The 18915-nt window shown below is 36.5% G+C and overlaps 1 protein-coding gene across 1 annotated transcript in view; it reads left to right on the forward strand.

Annotated features, from left to right (window-relative positions):
- Nucleotides 1-9262: 9262 nt before the first annotated feature.
- The window catches only part of RALYL (RALY RNA binding protein like), a 691528-nt gene continuing 681875 nt past the window's right edge, over nucleotides 9263-18915 (forward strand). The window contains 2 exon segments of the mRNA XM_032316060.1: nucleotides 9263-9376; nucleotides 9378-9829. Of these exon segments, the coding sequence (XP_032171951.1) occupies nucleotides 9294-9376; nucleotides 9378-9829 (535 nt within the window). The 5' untranslated portion in view covers nucleotides 9263-9293.

The following is an 18915-nucleotide window of genomic DNA, read 5'->3' on the forward strand; positions in this document are numbered from 1 at the left end:
GGTCCTGGGATCCAGCCCCTGCATAAGGCTCTCTGCTCAGCAGGGAGCCTGCTTCACTTCCTCTCTCTCTCTCTCTGCCTGCCTCTCTGCCTACTCGTGATCTCTGTCTGCCAAATAAATAAATAAATTCTTAAAAAAAGAAACTTCCTTAAAATCATGTTTTAAAAAAAACACAAATGAATGAATGAGTCTCAATAAACAAATTCTTACTTTGTATTTTAGTCTGAATATAAAATATCGAGAATCTTTATGTGTGATATACATTGATTCTGCTTTAATTTAATTTGAGACTGGAATAAAGAAATCAAATTATGAGATTTTTGAATGTCTTTTATGATCCATATTGTCAGTGCCTCCTGGAAAAGTGAACTGAAGCACAGGTATCTTTGAGTACATTTTCAGAGTCATGTTAACAAAAAGTCTCAGCTTTAAGATAATGTCATCAACTTTTACCTGTTACGCATCCCTAACCTTGCCTGAATAGGTTAAGAAGTAATTTTAAATATTGATGGATAATTTGCAAATATTCATATATTTTAAGACTCCAAAGTAACATTTCCCTAACACAATAAATTTATTCCATAATAGTAAATGAATGTTTTTATCATTTTTAAAATTGTAAGCAGCTTACAGGAAGTGAATGAATAAATTGTTCAGGTTTTAATAGTCTATTTACTTACCTAATCTGTTTATCGATTTGAGTGTTATACTCGTCAATTCACTACTATAATCACCAGATTTTTTTGTGATAAGAAAAATACTTTATAAATAACGTTTATGTCAACATAAAATTATGATGTACTATTTTTCAGGATCCTAATAATGATCCTTTCTAAGCAGAAAAGATCCTAGTTTTATCAGTTACTATAACCATAACTATCCAATTCAGAAACATATCGTTAAACAATAGAGTTTTTTCTATTCTCACTAGGTTGCTGGAAGAAAATTAGGAGATGCATTACTTTTTAACAAAATTTTACTTGCAAAATCTTTCCTCCCCCCCCCCCCAGCCAAAAAGTAATATATTCTCAAATCAGGCATTTAAGTTTTAATTTGTTAGCCTGGTTTTCTCTTTGTTAACTTTCATTTGGTATACTATAATATTTTGATAATAGTCCTTAAAATTTACTATCTCAATAATGTTTGAAGAACATTGATTTCTTCTTATAAGCCTTAAAACATGTTCTATCTTCTGTTGGACAAATGACAAAAGAAATTTAGAAACCAACCTTAATTGCAAGAAAAACAAGTATCAATTTTAAAGACTAAATTTTGTCTGGAATTTACATACATTTTTCATCTCCTGGGTTTTGAACACAGTTGATTTACGTATTACTAATAAAATATTCTGTTTATTTTTTTTAAAATCAGTTATCCATTCTCTTTAAAAACAAGCAAAAAATGATGTTTATCAAATTTTAATGAAATCTTTTTATAGTTATGTGACAATAGAGAAAAGTCCTTCATTTGATTTTATGTAATTTGTAAAGATAAATGTGTCTGTGACGGGCACTCATGCAAGGATATGTGAGTGCTTGTAATAAACGGTGTACTGGTTCTCTCTGATGTGAGGCCTAACTGGAATGTTTGTGTATTTATAAGTTTGTAGTTTGAAATATTCATATTTTGCCCAGTGGCCTACTAGTAGATCATTATACTTTTATTTGGAAAGTCTGTGTTTGATCTTTGCTCTTGATTTCTCTGGAGCTTTAAATGAATAAAATAACAAATAATTTACTACCCTGAAGCCAACAGCCAAGAGCTGTGATCTTTTTAAAACTTAACAACTTTGACCCCTCTCTACATTGAGAAGGGAGACATGCATGGGGGAAAAAAGGAATCCAGGGAACATACATATCACATACATCATTGACTATTTCCTAAATAATTTTTTTAACCTAATGTCTATTCACACATTTGCTAGTACAAAGGATGTCCATGAATCGAAGTAAAAATCAAGGAATTAATGTATTAATATTAACTATTCCCCACATATATGCTCTGAATATGTATAGAAAGATAGAAGAGGTTTGAGTTCTGAGACAGAAATAAAAAAAAGAGTAGAGAATATCAGAGTAAATTAAGAATATAGAAGAGAAAAATTATTAAAAAATAACCTGTTAGTTTTTCAATGAGACCAAAAGTAGAATCTGGAAGATATAAACTTATGCATACTACACATTGGGTACAACTATTTATTATAATAATTCTTAATATTATTTATTTATTTATTTATTTGACAGAGAGAGAGAGAGAGAGCACAAGCAGGCAGAGCAGCAGGGAGAAGGAAAGGGAGAAGCAGGCTCCTAGCCAAGAGAGGAGCCCAACTTGGGGTTTGATCCCAGGACTGTTGGATCATAACCTGAGCTGAAGACAGATGCTTAACCACTGAGCAACCCAGGTGCCCCTTGTTAATCAAATGTCTTTTCATACGTTCATTAGTACAAAAGATGTGCATGAACAAATACTGATTATTCAAGTGTTCAAATTTGTAGTAGAGGTTTGCAGAGTGTGTTATTACATGACTTGTCAGCATAAAATGATTCCACTGTACTTTAAAAAAAATTAAAGATTTTATTTATTTATTTGACACACACACACACACAGATATCACAAGTAGGCAGAGAGGCAGGCAGAGAGAGAGGGGGAAGCAGGCTCTCGGTTGAGCAGACAGCCTGGTGGGCTGGGCTCCATCCCAGGACCCTGAAATAATGACCTTAGCCAAAGGCAGACACTTAACTGACTGAGCCACCCAGGTACCCTGATTCCACTGTACATATCTGGCTTTTGAAAACACTTAATTTCATTCCTAGGAAAATTTTGTTTTCAAGATGGAAGCTTTATATTAATAGAAGTAAATAACTTACTAAATTTCATGGAAATTAGAAATGCCTCTTATTGATAGGACCCTGAGACTTGATAATAACCAACTAATCTCATGCCTTCATCTCTTGAACGCTATAATCTCTAAATAAACAACAAATGAATAACCCTTACTTCAAAGAAAAAACAATCCAGACAATTAATTTATTATTGATATTTAAATATATATCATCTCTAAACCCAGGTTTTAAAAATTAAAACAAGTAAGCAAACAGAAAAAAATCAACAGGAGAATCATAACTATAACAGTACAATATCAGTGTATTTATATATAAGGTACTTCTTATCTTTGAGTCTAAGGTCTTATCGGTAGACAATAAAACATCAGTTTCTCTCATACATCTACAAGATTGTTCTCTATAGGCAGAACTAATTTTCCAATGAAATTGTACTGTCCTCTGCTATCAGTTGGGTCATTAGGATAAATCAATCTCTTGAGTTTTCAACACAAATGAAGATAGCTCTTTATGATTCTCTTTTTCTTTTTAAAAATCTGACTTCCTCTGGTACATAGTTTTGTTAACCTCAGCAAGATTGTTTTCTAAAGTTTTCAGACAACATTTAGTTTCACTAAGGAAACATATTCTAAAGTCTGCAATAGTTTTCGAATGTACTTTTTGTCACATGTCTTTTAGGACTCATCTGTATGACCTAGATCTGTCCAGTGTTTGCACTTGTCTTCTATTTCTCAAACATTTTTTTAAAGGGAGATTTTCCAGGCCCCGCACCGAGTGCTTTCAGTTTTACAATTTCTTTTCCTTCTTCTCCTCCTCTCTCTTAACTTCCTCTCTTTCTTTCTATTCCTCCCTTTTGCTCTTCTCTATTTTCCTCCCTCACCCCCAATCATGTTCTCAATTTCTTAGCTCTATGATGTATGTAACTTGGTCATTAGAGTGACTTTTTCTCTTGAATGGTCGTTAGCTATCTCACTAGATATGAAAGCTTCTTACCATTCTATTTTTGTCCTCTGTCCCTGGACATAGTCTTTCAGAATCTCAGTTTCTGATTTTGAGGATTTTATAATAGTACATATGTCCAGCACGTAAAACACAATAAGTAGTTATTAAATGGAACATATTTTTCCTTTACATGAAATTTCCCACTTTTGTTTTGCATAAATCCCTTTTCTTTTCTTTTTTTCTTTTTTTTTTTGTTTCCTTCAGGCTTCTTATATGCTTGTATTATATCAATACATAATCAGGTGTTTTAAAACTAACTTAATATTTTCACCTTTAGTACATTTTCAGAGGTTTATTTCTTGCTCTAAGACTACCACATTTTCATCGTTAACTTTTCAAATCTAAAGAGATATCTTGGATTTACAGCTTATAAATTTATAAACTGACATATTTTGTATCCTCTTTAGAATGAATGATTGTCAAATCAGTAATCAATGAAAAATAACAAATGGTGCAGAACACTGAACATGTCATGTGCTGCTTTTTTCCCCCCTCTCTGTGACTAAATTGTATTTATGAGAAAACTCATCAGAGCTTTCTTGTGTATACCCTCTTGTCAGTTGCCAGAGGTTACTTTAGCATAAAACTATACTCAATCTATTTAATGCAAAATAAACATATTCAAAGTAAGAATAATAGAAGACATTAATTTGTTTAAAATTAATTTTCTTAGCAATATTCATATTTTTAATTTGTATGAGAATAAACATTAGAGTACATAAATCATAAGAAATGTTGACATGTTTTACTCTCGAAATCTGAAATTTTTGATTCCATAAAACATATGAAGAGTGAAATAAGCATTAAAAATGAAATTACATGGAAATTTTGATAGCTCTTCCTTACTTTACTCATGCTATATTATATCTTTACTGTTTATTTTTATATCTACTAGTCACTCTTTATATGTACAAATTATTTCATGAGGTGTGGTATTTATAGTTACTCCAATTGAAATACTAGAAAAGATAAAGGACACCAGTAAAGGAAAGAGAAACACAAGTGAAGCATATTCACTGGTAGAAATAGGACATACGATGAAAAAAATCAAAATTTAAAAATCACTAAATTGTGAAAAAGTTATTAAGTAAAACAAGAGAAAATGAGTTGAGACCATTGGCTATAAAAGTGTACATTGAAACCATGATGCTGTAATGCGTAATTTCTAAGCATAAATTTATATCTAAAATATGCATATGTATACATAATTCATGTATCTTCAATATTTTTTAAAGGGAAAAGGTTGAGATTATGTAGACTAGATTTCAAAATAGAGTTTTCCTCAAACATCATTATTTGTTTTATCTTAAATCTAGTACACTTTTTAGTTATGAATCCTACATGATTAATTTCAGTATAGATATCAAAGGAACAGTTCACAATTACAAGTTTGTTTTTTGAAATTTCTACACTTAACTCCTGAGAATGTGACCAGGAAATAGATGACCAAATCTTGTACACAGATTTTTGTTAAAGAAAACAGTAAGTTATTTATTTCTCCTTTTGAAGGTTTATTTCTTCTCCTTGTGTTTTATGGAATCAAAATAATGAATGAAAACAACATGTACTACTACTATTTGTGATGAATAATATAGCCAACCAATTCCCACAAATTTGTTTTAAATCTACTTCGTTTATTCAGAATATCATGCATTTGTTAATTTTTCAAAGTATTTACTATCTTTCATGGTTTTTTTGGGAAATATTTTATTCTAGCTGTAAAACCAGATACAATGTTGGTTCAGACTCACCTGTAGTACGTATTAACCATGGGATCCTTGGAAAATTACTTTAATTATCTGACTTAATTTTCCTAATCTGTAAAATGAGTATAATAATATCAGTGTTCTAGAGCAGTTACAAAAACAAAATGAGAAGCTATGCTTAGTAAATACCAGTTCTTTTAATCTAAGTTTTTGTGAGGTGATGTAACCTAAAAGATGAGAATGGCACATGGAAATAAAATAAGTGGAATATTTTGAGCACCATACTGTAATTATGTAAGCAAATGGCAAATATACAGGGAGGATATTGATGTCTTGCTTTTTCTTCAGAAGAACTGCATTCAACATAAAGGGGAGTCATTTTATTGAATAATAAAAGCCTGACAATCACTGTGATTGGCTGACAGCCATTACTGCAGTGTAATTCTAAACAGCTTGTTTTTCAAAGTTCTTCTTGCATAACTCTTCAAAACCCTGGCATTGCCCAGGCTAGTTCAAAGTTTCAGAACTCCTTTTTAAAATGAAGTTTCTCACATTTGAATACTGCTGTGGTATAGGTGATGGGAAATATGCATTGAGATAGTATTTTCTTCTTAAATTTTTAGAATCAGGTATTTTTTGACATGGAAGAAAAAAAATGGAAAATTTAGCAAACTAAGTTTTAATGGCAGACAAAATTAATTCATGACTTGGGGAAGAAAAAGGCCACGTGTGTAGAGATCTCATTAAAAAAAAAAGAAGCCCAACATGTTTTGCAGTGAAAAGCACACTTGATCTGTATTATCCAGCTTTAAATCCTGTGATTTCCCAATGGAACTCCAAGAGCCTTCTGAAGTTACCAAATCCACCTTGATGCATTCATCTTTTTCAGTAACTATTTCTAATCAGCAATCCTTACTCTAATGTATGTATAATAAGTGGGTGTAGAGTTGGCAACTCACCAAAATAAATGTTTAATGACATTTTAATGGTTATTTTAAAATCTCTTTTATTTAAATTGTGGATTAATACTTTATTTGGTCAATGAATTCTGACAAGAATGTTTGAGAAACATATTTGCAGTTGAAGCTCTCTATAATGGATGTGTACTTAATTTTCAGAATCGTCCAGGTTAGATCATCTCGGATGGAGGCATTTTATCTTAAATGTCAACATTAGAAACACTGAGATAAAGATCAGGGGCAGCAATCTGTGAACTGCGGAACTGTGTTAATTGTTCATTCTCAAACACAGAGATGCCAATTAATTCCACACAATCCAGATTCAGAGCAGCACGGGGAAATGGTCCTGATGTAAGTGTTGCACAAAGATGAGGAAAGTAGATGTGTTCCAGCGCCCAGAAAGCTGATTCTTCAACAGGCAGCAGTAGAAGAATCCCAACACAACCAGCAACTGGCTGGTGGAATCTTTGTTCAGGCGATGGGCACCCTAAGCCAGCTGCTAGGTGGAGAAATCCCTCTTCCGCCCTCACCTTCAGAATCAACGGATCAGCCACCTGGGCTCCAGAGGGCTGCGCCACCGCCTCTCTCCCGGTGCACGTCTCCCCCTCTCGACCGCCAAGTGCTCACTCCCTCCCAGAGAGCACTTGCACAATGGACTCACTTGTTTGCCTTGAACCTCTCCTTTGACTTCCAGCCCCAGCCCACAACTTGAGCAAGAGTCAGGCAGGAGCCTCTGCCATGGAGAACGGACCCGCGAAGCCTTCCAGACGGGCTTGGAAGCACGCGCGCCCACGCAGACAAAACAAACAATGCTCGGTCCACGAATGAATAAATTAACGACACCCATGCCCCCACCCATTGCTCCGCAACCCGCAAAAAAGAAACCCGGAACGCGGTTTCCTAAATGAGAGATTCTGTTTTGCATTTCAAAGTGCAAACATTCTTTGGCGGCTGCAGAAGGGACGCTGCGCGTTCTGATGGCAATAAAGACTGACCGTGGCTTCGCCTGAGACAACGCCCCCCTGTATCGAGCTGCGCCAGGTCCCCCGAGAACCCCAAGGGGGAAGCGCAGATCTAGGGGAAGGGAACAGCAGAGGCAAAGGCAGCTTAGGAGGGATGAGAAATGGGAAATCGGGGAGGGAAAAAAAAATGAATGAGTTGAATAGGGATTTAATAGTGAAACTTCGGGAGAGAAAGGGGTGGGATCTCTCCCCAGGTAACTACCTTAAGATTAAAAAAAAAAAAATGAATGCATAAACAAGTGGCAAGCAACAGCAACTTTGAGGTGAGCAGCAAGTTGTTCACCTCCTCTAAGGCGTTTGATCAGCACGCCCAGAACTGCCCCAGAACACGCGCTCCCCACCGGAGCCGGCGGCGGCGGCGGTGGGGGCAGCGGCGGCAGCGGCCGCAGCAGCAACAGCAGCAGCAGCAACAGCAGCAGTAATAGCGGCAGCGGCGGCAGAGGCAGCGGCAGCTGCGCGCCTCCGGCCCAACCCCGCTCCGCTCCCCCTCTCGCCGGCGCCCTGCCTGTCTTGCGTGTGCGTGTGCGTGTGCTCAGCCTCAGCGTGAGGGGCACCTGCTCGTCTGGGCTCACAGCGGAGGCAGCCTCGCCGGGAGCTGCCGTTGCCGCTACCGCGGCTGCCGCTCCCAAGCGCCGGACTCCCCGTCGCCGCCGCCGCCGCCGCCTCGCCGCCGGAGTTGGGCTCCGTGGGGCTTCCCCCCTCGCAGCCTCGGTCCTTCCCGGCTGCCTGCAAGTCAGCCTGGCTCCGAGTCACGTGTCAGTGCCTGAGGCAGAGACTGAGAGAAAAAAACGCGCTTCATTCCTTCTTCCACCGCCATACTGTATTTTATACTAAATCTCATTTTTATTCCAACATTTTACTCCCGCTCGGTGAGTACCTTCTCAGTGACATTCTTGTCCTATTCTTTTTTTTTTTGTCCTTTTTTTTTGTTTTTTTGTTTTTGTTTTTCTTCTTCTTTTTTTTTTTTCCACTTCTTTGATTATTGTTTATATTTGGGAAAGCTGGAGGAGCATGGTTTTGAGCCTTTTCCTGAATCCAAGTTTTTCTAGCATGCGATGGTTCTGTAGACAAGGCGCTGTGTCTGGGAGTCCGCGGCGACTGTGCCCGCTGGGAGCGACTCCCAAGTCCAGCAAAATATGCAACTGGTTTTATGGAAAAAGCGATGTGAAGTATGGTGCCTATTTTTTTTTCCTTTGTAAAAATAAAAAGCATGTTTCTAACTCTTTTTTTTTGCATACTCTTTTTTTCTGATAAGATTTTTGTATAGGTGGGATTTTACGGCAGTGTTTACAAGTTTGTGGTTTTGCAATACTGGTGCAAACCAATGAGCAAAAAAAAAAAAAATTAATTTTCTAATTTTTGTGCCGTTTTTGGAAGCCGGTGAGAACAATTTCGTTTTTTTCCCTCCTGTTTTTGACACCCATTGATAACATGAAACTTTTCTTGCAGCTGGTTACTGGGATAATTTTTAAGCAAAATACTTTTTTCCTCCTTTATATTAACTGTGACTTTTGCACATTTGAATTTTTTAAAAAACCGAGATAATTTTATGATAGATATCCTGATATCTATATATTATCCCTTCTTCCTCCCCATCCCCTCCCCGTAAATCAATTTTCAAATGATGGCAGTGGAAGGTTTTTCTGGAAAAAAAAAAAATGAAGTGCGGTTTGGTTTCCTTGTCAACGGAGGATGAAGTGAACAGCTGAGCAGCTCGCAGAGAGCAGGTACTTGGTCCCCTTGGAGGCGTTTCCCGGGTTTGCAATGGCAACACTGGTCCTGGCAAAGAAAGCTGTGTGTGTCTGTGCGTGTGTGTGTGTATGTGAGTGTGTGTGCGCGTGTGTATGTGCGCGCGCGCGTCTCCGGGCAGTGTCCGAGCCCGCCGTGGGGAAAGCCGTGCCGGGAGCTAGGGAAAGCCAAAGTCCATTCCCTGCTTCGGGATCGTTTTTGGATGTGCGCAAAATACAGTCCCTCCCCAGGCTGCGCCCAGGTCATCTCCGCGGCGGGCGGTGTCTGCGCCGCTGGCGGCGCCGGCTGGGGACGCGGGCCCTGTAAGTTCTCCGAGGGCCACTTGCAGAGCAGGAGGGGCGAGGGCCGAGGACGCGGTGCGGGTCAGCTGGGGCGGCCCCTCGGAGCGCCGGGGAGGCGTGGGGAGAAGCGGCAGAGGCAGCACCTTCCGAAGGGGCTGGCTGCCGGCCACGCGGGCAGGGAGCTCGAGACAGTTCCAGATCCCCGAGGATGGCACCAGCCCCCGCACGCTCAACTCCTGCTCCTCCTCTTTGCCTCGAGTAAACAACGCAGTAGGTCTTTCCCGGCCCGTTTTGCGTGTTCCGAAGGGTTTTGCTTTCTTAGTGGTGTTGTCTTTGGATCTTTTCTTTCCCTGTTGTGTTGCTTTGGTGTTAAGTGCTCGCTGGCGTCTTCCAGGGGTTGGGGAAATAGTTTCTGTGGTGGTCAGTTGGGTTTAATATTGAGAACGTAACTGTTAGTTTGCATTAATGAGACTACACCCCTAAGGTACAAAATAGCCTTTTATTTAAGTTTTAAAGGGACAGTGTTTTTCCCCCCATTTTTAACCACCTGATAGTGGTTCCAGAGGTTTCCCCCTGAGAACTGAGCACAGGGCAAGGGGTTGGTTATGGTGTGATTGATTCCGGTGTATTGGTAACACTACAGTACTGTGTTGACGGTGTTCTGTGGAGTTTAGGATGTTTTATGATTGTCCTGTTACATATTCCCAGTATCATCTAGCACTGCTTTTTGGAGATGTACCAGTTGGTAATGAAAAGCCTTTCTGTACTTAAACATAGTGACAGAATCTGCTGGAAAACTTGCTGTCCAAACAAATTTCTTGTCATACTTTAAATCTTGAAATCTGGAGGGTAACTATTATTTAAATGATTTGATTTTGAGGCTTTGATTTTTTTTTAAATGAAAAGTTCAGCCTTAAATTTGTCGTATGTATATAATTTGAATTCTGTTAAAGTAAATATAAAGCAAATACTTCTGAAATTAAGTTTTCGTATAGGGTATCTATAGACAAAACAAATTTCAGCATACAAAAGGGCCCATAATAAATGGGTTAATTACTTACACTATGGCTTTTAAAACAAATGTTTCTCTAAGTCTCTCACCTCAGCTGCTGGAATGAAAAGTTTTATGCCCATATTTATTTACTCTTTGTGGTGAAAGAATTAGGAGTACAAGTGATCATTTGTCTGTAGAAGATTAAAATTTATTTCAATGTCTAGAAAGCTTTTTAAAAAATTCACAGTGCATTCTCAGTATCTTTGGAAGTTTGCAATTGAGTTATTTTTGTACTCTGGGTAGCTTTTCTCTGTTAAGAAAGTCCTGTTGCATTTATATAAGGAAGACAGCTCATGTCTTATGTGTGGACTACTAGACTTGACATCATGAAGGGTATATAGTTCTAAGATTTGGCACAAATATCATGTCACTAACCTTTAAATTTTGATTTGTGTGTGTGTAGAGTACATAACTGAAATATCGTCTTTCATGTGGTTTAAGAGCTAGCAAAAGCATTTAAAAAGCCACTTTTTAATCAATTCTGCTATAATGTATATAAATAGAAGCATTCATTTGTTTAAAAAGGCAAGTGAATGCGTGAATTCACTTGCATGAAATGAATATTTCTTAGCAGGTTATATATATTGTAAATCATTAAGTTCTTTTGAAAGAGAGAAATAGAGTAAGTAGAAAAAAAAAAAAAACTTGAGTAATCAAAGCAGAATTTTCATGTTAGTTGCTGCCCTAAGGTGGGGGTAATTGGGCCTTAATATTGGAGCAGGCTTGATCTGTATGCACCCTATGATGTTTCCAAATGAGATTGAAACTATAATGGGGCAGATGAAGATGTTCATAGGATTTTAATGTGGGAACAAATATGTTGCTGTGCTCTGAATTCTGTAACTAAAGATCGTACTAACAATCTTTAAGTCATGTGAGGTTTTCATTTAATAATCATAAAACCATTGTATTTCATACCCAAGTTAAATTCTATTACATGCAAGTTTTTGAAATTTCCTTCTTGAGGAATCATACTGGCAATTCTACAACTCTTTAACCTAGTCACCTAGTCTATGTGTTTTGGTTTAAAATCTTTGCATGCAGTATCCTAGATTAGCACCGCCTACTGGTTTCTTATGGAAAAATAATATTGTTGTTTCATTTAGTAGGCAAACCCTCCCCCGCCCCCCACTCGGATCAGTTTAATCATGCAAATTATTTTCACCTGCAGGGAGAAAGGGTCTGGGAGGTAGAGGTGATGGGTGAGAGTAAGAAGACACATAAATTAAATTGGTTATTGGACCATTAGCTGACTTTGAGAGTTTCATTTAAATTTCGGCAAAGAAATCATCACAAAATTAAAACAGCTGTTAAATTTCCTAGAACTTTTCTGTGGGATGCCAACATTTGGGTATATTGAAAAATCCTGGATTACTGAATTAATTTTACAGTTTCTGATCCAGTCTTGAACATTATAGAGAAAGAAACCCCTAGCTGGAATCCTGTCTTGAGTGTGTGGTTTGTCCAAACTATTTTGAATGAAATTTTCATCATTCACAATAAACATTATTTTTTTCCTTATATTTACCCTTACATGATTAAAAGCAAGCAAGTAGCACACTGATTTTTTTTCTTAGTTTGCATGAAGTAGGTTATGTATGAGGGAGGAAGTTTCAAATACATAATTAATAAAGGCACTCTTTATATTAACCATGAAAGAGATACTGTCTTTTTAAAAAAATATATATTTTTGTTTATTTATTTATTTTGTTTATTTTCTCTAATTTTTATGAAAGTCTACTTTTTCAAAGAGATGCTGTATTTAGGCAAACAAATGATGCCTTTAGAATAAAAAATAATGGCATAGAAAAATAATGCACATACATATCATATGCCAAAATATTGTATTTTCCTAGCTAAAAGAATCATGTGCTATATGAATAACTATTTCTTAGGTAAAATAATCACTTTTTAAATGAACTAATACGAAGTGTGTGGAAAAGCTCTGACATCTGTTACCTTCCTGAAAGCATTACCCTTGAGTAAGAATATGGTCATGCTTTGTTCACTCTTTACTGGTATTGCAAGCAACTATTCATAACAGTGCACCAAATCAGGCAAAGCTCTACACTGGAAATAGAAGCAGATATTTAGAACCGTTTGCATGAAACAAAGGAAATGGAAGAAATTATGTTATTTCAATTTATTTGCTCTCACTTTCGAAAACTCTTATTTTTATATGTTTTCTGTGATTTTAAAAAATAGTAATTTCTTCACTTCTTCTATCACATTGCCATTAAGAAAATTCTATTTTGTGCATTAAAAAACTGCAATAATGATGAATTTTATTCCTGAAATTTGTTTATGGAGCTCTGGAATGTAATTAAAAACTAATTTAAAAAATTCTTCACTGATGTGAAGGTATTATTATTTTCTTATTTTTCATATTATTATTATTTTCTACTTCTAGTGACTTGCATGGGTGCCTTTAAAATCCCATTTTCATAATTTAATATGATTTTTAATTTAATAAATTTCTCTTTAGTAATTAGCAGGGGCAACATAAACTTGCACATTATTGATGATAAGGACAATTAGTTTCACTACACCATGATTTTGAGAACAATAATTATTAAATAAAACTGAGGTATATACAAAAAGCTAGTTAAACATTTAGCAAGTGGTATCTAAATATAATATTTGTTATCACTCTTATTTTTATTATTGAATTTTGACCTGTGGGAGAGATATATCTAACCCAGCCATTGCCAGCTTCCACTAGTTTTACTTTATTCTTAATAGCTTTTAGTCTTTCAAGAAAATATTGGGACATTATTTTGTCGTTGGTCTTTGTTTTGTTAGAGTTCTGTTAAATAGTTAACTTACATTGTGGGCAATTGGTTTTGTGTTTTTGTAACTTTTTTTGTTTGTTTCGCATTATCTGGCTCTTTTCTGGGGCTGAAACCTGGAGAATATAGAGGTGTCGATTTCATTTTCTATCCATTCTAAGCTGCAGGGAAAGGAGTGGGAGAATTAGTTAGTGTTTAGGATAAAACTGTTCTCGACTGTCCTTGGAGACTCTTCAGCAGGGGTCAAGGCTGTAAGATTTATTCCTTGGGTCATGTATAAATCTTAAGTCAAGAGAATTATAGTGGAGAATATGGGAACCCTGTCGTGCTTTTCTAAAGGATGCAATGGAATTCATCATTAAACACCCTCATAATAAAGAAAAAAATAGAGAGCTTATTTGCATAAATATTTTTTATAAAATTACATCTAACTCATCAATTTCTCTCTATATTTTGCTTAGAATAATATAGTTGAACATTTTGTTTAAATTTTAAGAGTGGAAATTAATTGTATTCATACAGAATCCTTGTGTATAGATACACATCTTGATAGTTATATGCTAAATTGTAAAAGGTACAACATATTTTGAGTCAGTTTGGAAATTGTTACCAGATTGGAGTGGCAAGGGCTATGTTCTTTTTAATCAAAATGAGTGGGACAGAAAAGTAAGACTAACATTTATTGATCTGTCAAGTGAATGTAGTTCCATTTGTTCTTCCATGAGTAGGTAAAATGATTATTTTATATTTTTGAGGAAACTGAGACTTAGACATGTAACTTGCTTAAAAGTCCACAGGTAGTAAAGGGAGAAGAGTGACAGGAATGTCTGAATTGATATCTTATGTCCCTCCTTCTGTACAGGGATCTTACATTTGTGGGGAGGAATTTGTTTGTTTTGTTTTAGCTAATCTAAAACAACAGCTGCATCTTTATTCTTGGTACATAATTTAAAACTACTGTAGCCACACTTAGTGGGGAGTGGTATGGTCAGAAAAAATAGAAAATGGCACCATTTACACAGAGACGTTTACTGGTCCTGAAAGGAAAGGAAAGCTGAAAAGGAAAGGAAAGGTGAAAAGACCTTTAAGTAACCACAGCATCACAAATCTTTCCATGACTATAGGATTTTCTTCAGAGAACCAAATCGTGGAAATTTGTCAGGAGCCACTGGTACTCTGTGGTCAAGACAAAATTAGATTGTTCAATGTCTACACGTGGCTTTATAGATGACCTGAGAGAAACACTTAACAAATGTTTACTTACTAAGTACAAAATGTAATCTGTACTTGAGGCTTTTGAGTGTGAAGTGAAAAATTAGTCTTCTGCACAAGGAAAACAGAACCACCAATTTTCATAACACAGCAAGTCTATAAATATAGGTGTCTCTTCTGTCTACCAGCATCTCACTATCAACATCATCTCCGCCTCAGAATTCACTGTTACACATATTTGGATGTGACAATTTTTCAAGCTCATATTAGCCATTTGTTAATAACATAAAACACATATAACTGTAAGATGTTATTTTAGGGTACTGTTTTTAATTGCTTCTTCAGATGTGTGAAAAATTCTTCCATTATTAAATAGTTTCCTTAGAACTTGAAAAAGTGAATATTTTTCAATAAAGAATGGGAAACATATACTACCATGGAGGCAGTGTGAATGAACATGATGAAATGGATTGCAAAGATAATGGTAAATCTGCAGTGGATTTGAAGGCCAAGACAGAGGGTCCCTTAAGAGCTGCCTTTGTGTTTGGAATCTGGATAACTTGAGAATGAATGGTATAAGGGTCTCTAGGTTGCTCAGTTGGTTAAACATCTGGCTCCTGAATTTGGCTCAGGTTGTGATCTTAGGTTCCTGAGATTGAGACCCAAGTTGGGCTCCATGTTGGACATAGAACCTGCTTAAGATTCCCTCTTTCCATCTCCCTCTGCCCCTCTTCCTCCAGCTCTCTCTCTCTCTTTCTTTAAAAGGAAGAAAGGAAGAAAGAAAAAGAGAAAGAGAGCAAGAAGGAGAAGAAAAGAAAGAAAAACAGGAAGAAAGAAAGAATAGGAAAAAACCCACAAAACTTAGTGGTATAAAACAAAGCCAGAAAACAAAAATATTTAGAGAAGAACCTGACTTGGTGGTAGAATGGTTCAGCTTTGGATATAACACTGATTTGAAGCATCCACATTAATTCCTGGATAAAATGACCAATGTGCAATGAAATTAAGCTCTAAAGCTGGAAAACACACTGAAAGATAGAGATATTACAAACTTATTTTTATTTATTTTATTTATGCTAAAACTTTAGGAGGAAATAACTTACCCAAAGGCAAAAATTGGGGAAACACTTGGATTTTTATGATTGGATGTGAAGGGATGTGGTTAAAGCAGAAAAAGAGGAAGAAGAGAATACCCACTGAAGGTTAAAAAAATGTGTGTGTGTAAAGAAAAAGTGCTGTTTATCAGGGCTAGTGTTGCATAGGCTTACAGGAAGGTGAGGCTTGAGGAGAAGTGTGGGAATGGTGGGTGGAATTCTAGTGTGGGAATGGTGGATGGAATCTGTATCAAAATCCACTAATTTTAAGAAGAAACTGAATGAACTTAAACCAGTGAAAAATTCTGGATATGATGTGGCAGCATTGTAAAGAGGTCAGTCCCTAAGACTGTATGTGTCACATATTATTATTGTATGTGTGTACCTGTGTGTGTGTGTGTGTGTGTGCGCACGCGCGCACGTATGCATGTAACCTGATCTCCATAGACAGACCTTAAAAAGTTTTCCTGGAACTAGGTAAGTTGATTCTGAATTTTATATAGAAAAATAAAAATGCAAGGATAACCAGGACAACTCCAAAAAAGAAGAGCAAAGAAGGAGCTAATCTATCATATACTAAAATATACTATAAAGCCTTTAAAAATAAATACATTTATTAGCTCTGTCTCCTGAAAAGTCTTCTGAACAGTGTCTCTCTAGCTGCAGTGAGCACATATAGTTCACAAATTGTGGTTTCTAAATACCATTTCCTACTCAAGGGGATCAGAGCTTTTTAGAGAATTGGCTGATTTTAAGTCTAGGTAGAAAAAGCACAAGATGAGCCTGGGATATCTCATTGTGCCTGAAAGTAAGGACATATCCAAAGATAAGTAAGATTATATTAACTTAATTTGTAAATCATAACTATAAATGAGAGTCAGCTTGAAGGGCTTTCCAGTTGCCAAATTCAGATAAATTTGAACATCAAGTGTTGTTGGCTTACAACCTCAGCATTTTCTTGGGTGAAATTTGGAACTGACTCCCATACTCAGAAGGTAATGAGAAACTAAAGCAAGAGGCGTATCAGTCTAGGTTGTAGGTGGAAGTTTTAATAAGCAAGGAAATTTGCATAGGATTATCACAAGACAAGTAGATCTTTGCATTTATCCACCAGAATCTTTAACGTTTATATAGACTTTGGTGGGGTTTGGTCACGTATGCAGTCCAGATGGGCTCAACAGCACATTATTCTCTTAAGACTGTGTACTTGAAGTGGCTCCTAGTGTGGGAATAGTGGGGGAATGTACATTTCAAGGACAGAGGGGGAGGTGAGGAACATCTGATTCCCTGGATCCAGCTTGAGGATCAACCAACTGTCACATCTTCTCAGTAACCTCCTCCAACAAGAGTGACTGTAACAATTTATAAAACACTGAATGAAGCAAAATCCATTAGTCCATAATGAAACTCAACCCCCCCAAAAAACAGGAAACAATTCTGACAATAATTAAATTGAAGGAAATGGTTAGCCTGTTTTTTTTTAAGGAAGAACTCTTCTCTAGTTGATGAGGGACCAGTTCTTTACAAAATGATGAGAATTAATTTATGTAAGAAATGCTAGAATTAGAAAATTACTGTTTATAACTCCCAATGAAATAAATAATTCAGTCAAGAATCATCAACAGGTGCAAACTCATTAGTTAAAAGTATTTTGGGCAATAACATATTCTCATGGTGCTCAGATATTACTTCCTAATTACTTCTAGAAGTTATCTTTTAAAATAGACAACTTGATGCCCTGAGCCTCCTGATGGATGCAATGTCAAGTCTCTGTCCGGCACCATTTCTGAAATATTGTTGCTAGAATGTTTAAGCTGAGCCTAATAAACTTTTAGTTTACAGAAAAATACAAGAAAGAGGAACAGGTTAAACTAAACCATGAGGAAAGAGGCAATTTCCGAGGTTTAGTGTTCTGCATTCAACATACCAGATATGTGGCCTGGTTTCTTCAAAAGTCACACCACGGTAGGGAGAATTCTATAGATTAGAAGAGAGTAAAAGACAAACAAATGCAATACTGGAAACTGTATTTGATCCTATTAAAAAAACAGACTCAAGGGGTGCCTGGGTGGCTCAGTGGGTTAAAGCCTCGGCCTTCCGCTCAGGTCATGATCCCAGGGTCCTGGGATGGAGCCCTGCATCAAGCTCTCTGCTCTGCAGGGAGCCTGCTTCCTCCCCCATCTCTCTCTGCCTGCCTCTCTGCCTACTTGTGATTTCTCTCTGTCAAATAAATAAAATCTTTAAAAAAAAAAAAAACCAACAGACTCAAATCTTGGGAGAATTGGGAAAATTTATATATACACTAGATAACAAATGATATTAGGAGATGCAAGCTCAGTTATGTAGTGATAAGTGCCATGTGTTCTTACCTGTCATCAAATGTGTGTGTGTGTGGGGGGGGGTATCTGTAACAAATCATTTGTTAGTTTTTGGATGCAAGGAGCTGTTATTCAGATTTCATTGTACTCTTTCAAATTACTTGTTTGATTTTTTGTTTTCAGTTAAGATGTTGAAAAACCCATTAACTAATGGAGAAAAAATATGAGAAAAAATATGTATATTAAAGTTAAACAGAAGCAGAAAGAAGTCCCGTTGCCCATGTTTAAGGTCATATGCGGTCTTAAAGATATGAAGACAAGAAGTAAATGAAGTTAATTTAATGCTAATCATGGTACTGAAATATTACTCAGAGAGTAATATTATTGAATGAATTGTATTTTTAAGCCAGAAAAAAGAAAACCCGAATGCATATTTACTTTTAACAGGGTGGAAATCCCTAGCAAGAAGAAATGGAGCTGTAAGGATGAGGATGGTAATTTTCAGGAGCACGTATCAGAATGCTCTAAGGAATTGACATCATCAGTGTTAGCACAAGAAGATGCTTGCATCTTAGAAGAGGAAAGAAATTGAGTCCGTTTATTAGTTACCTGAATTCCTTATTTATTCAGCCCTGTACTGGAGGGTGGAGATTCAGTGGTAATAAGACTCCATGCTTACAGGGAGTTTGGGCATGTGAAATGGTGACTTTAGTCTTCTCAGGTACAAGTGCAAGATTATAGGTTGAGATGAATTGGTATGGGGACAAGAGCTTAGGGACTCTAGCCAAGAATATGCAGGAGGTCTGTAAAAAAGATTCTAGAGCCATAAAAAGGAACTTGGCAAAATTAACAATTTGTCATATTTTAGTCAAGGCAATTACATCGCTTT

Source organism: Mustela erminea, chromosome 16 (assembly GCF_009829155.1).
Source record: "Mustela erminea isolate mMusErm1 chromosome 16, mMusErm1.Pri, whole genome shotgun sequence".
Taxonomy (NCBI): Eukaryota; Metazoa; Chordata; class Mammalia; order Carnivora; family Mustelidae; genus Mustela; species Mustela erminea.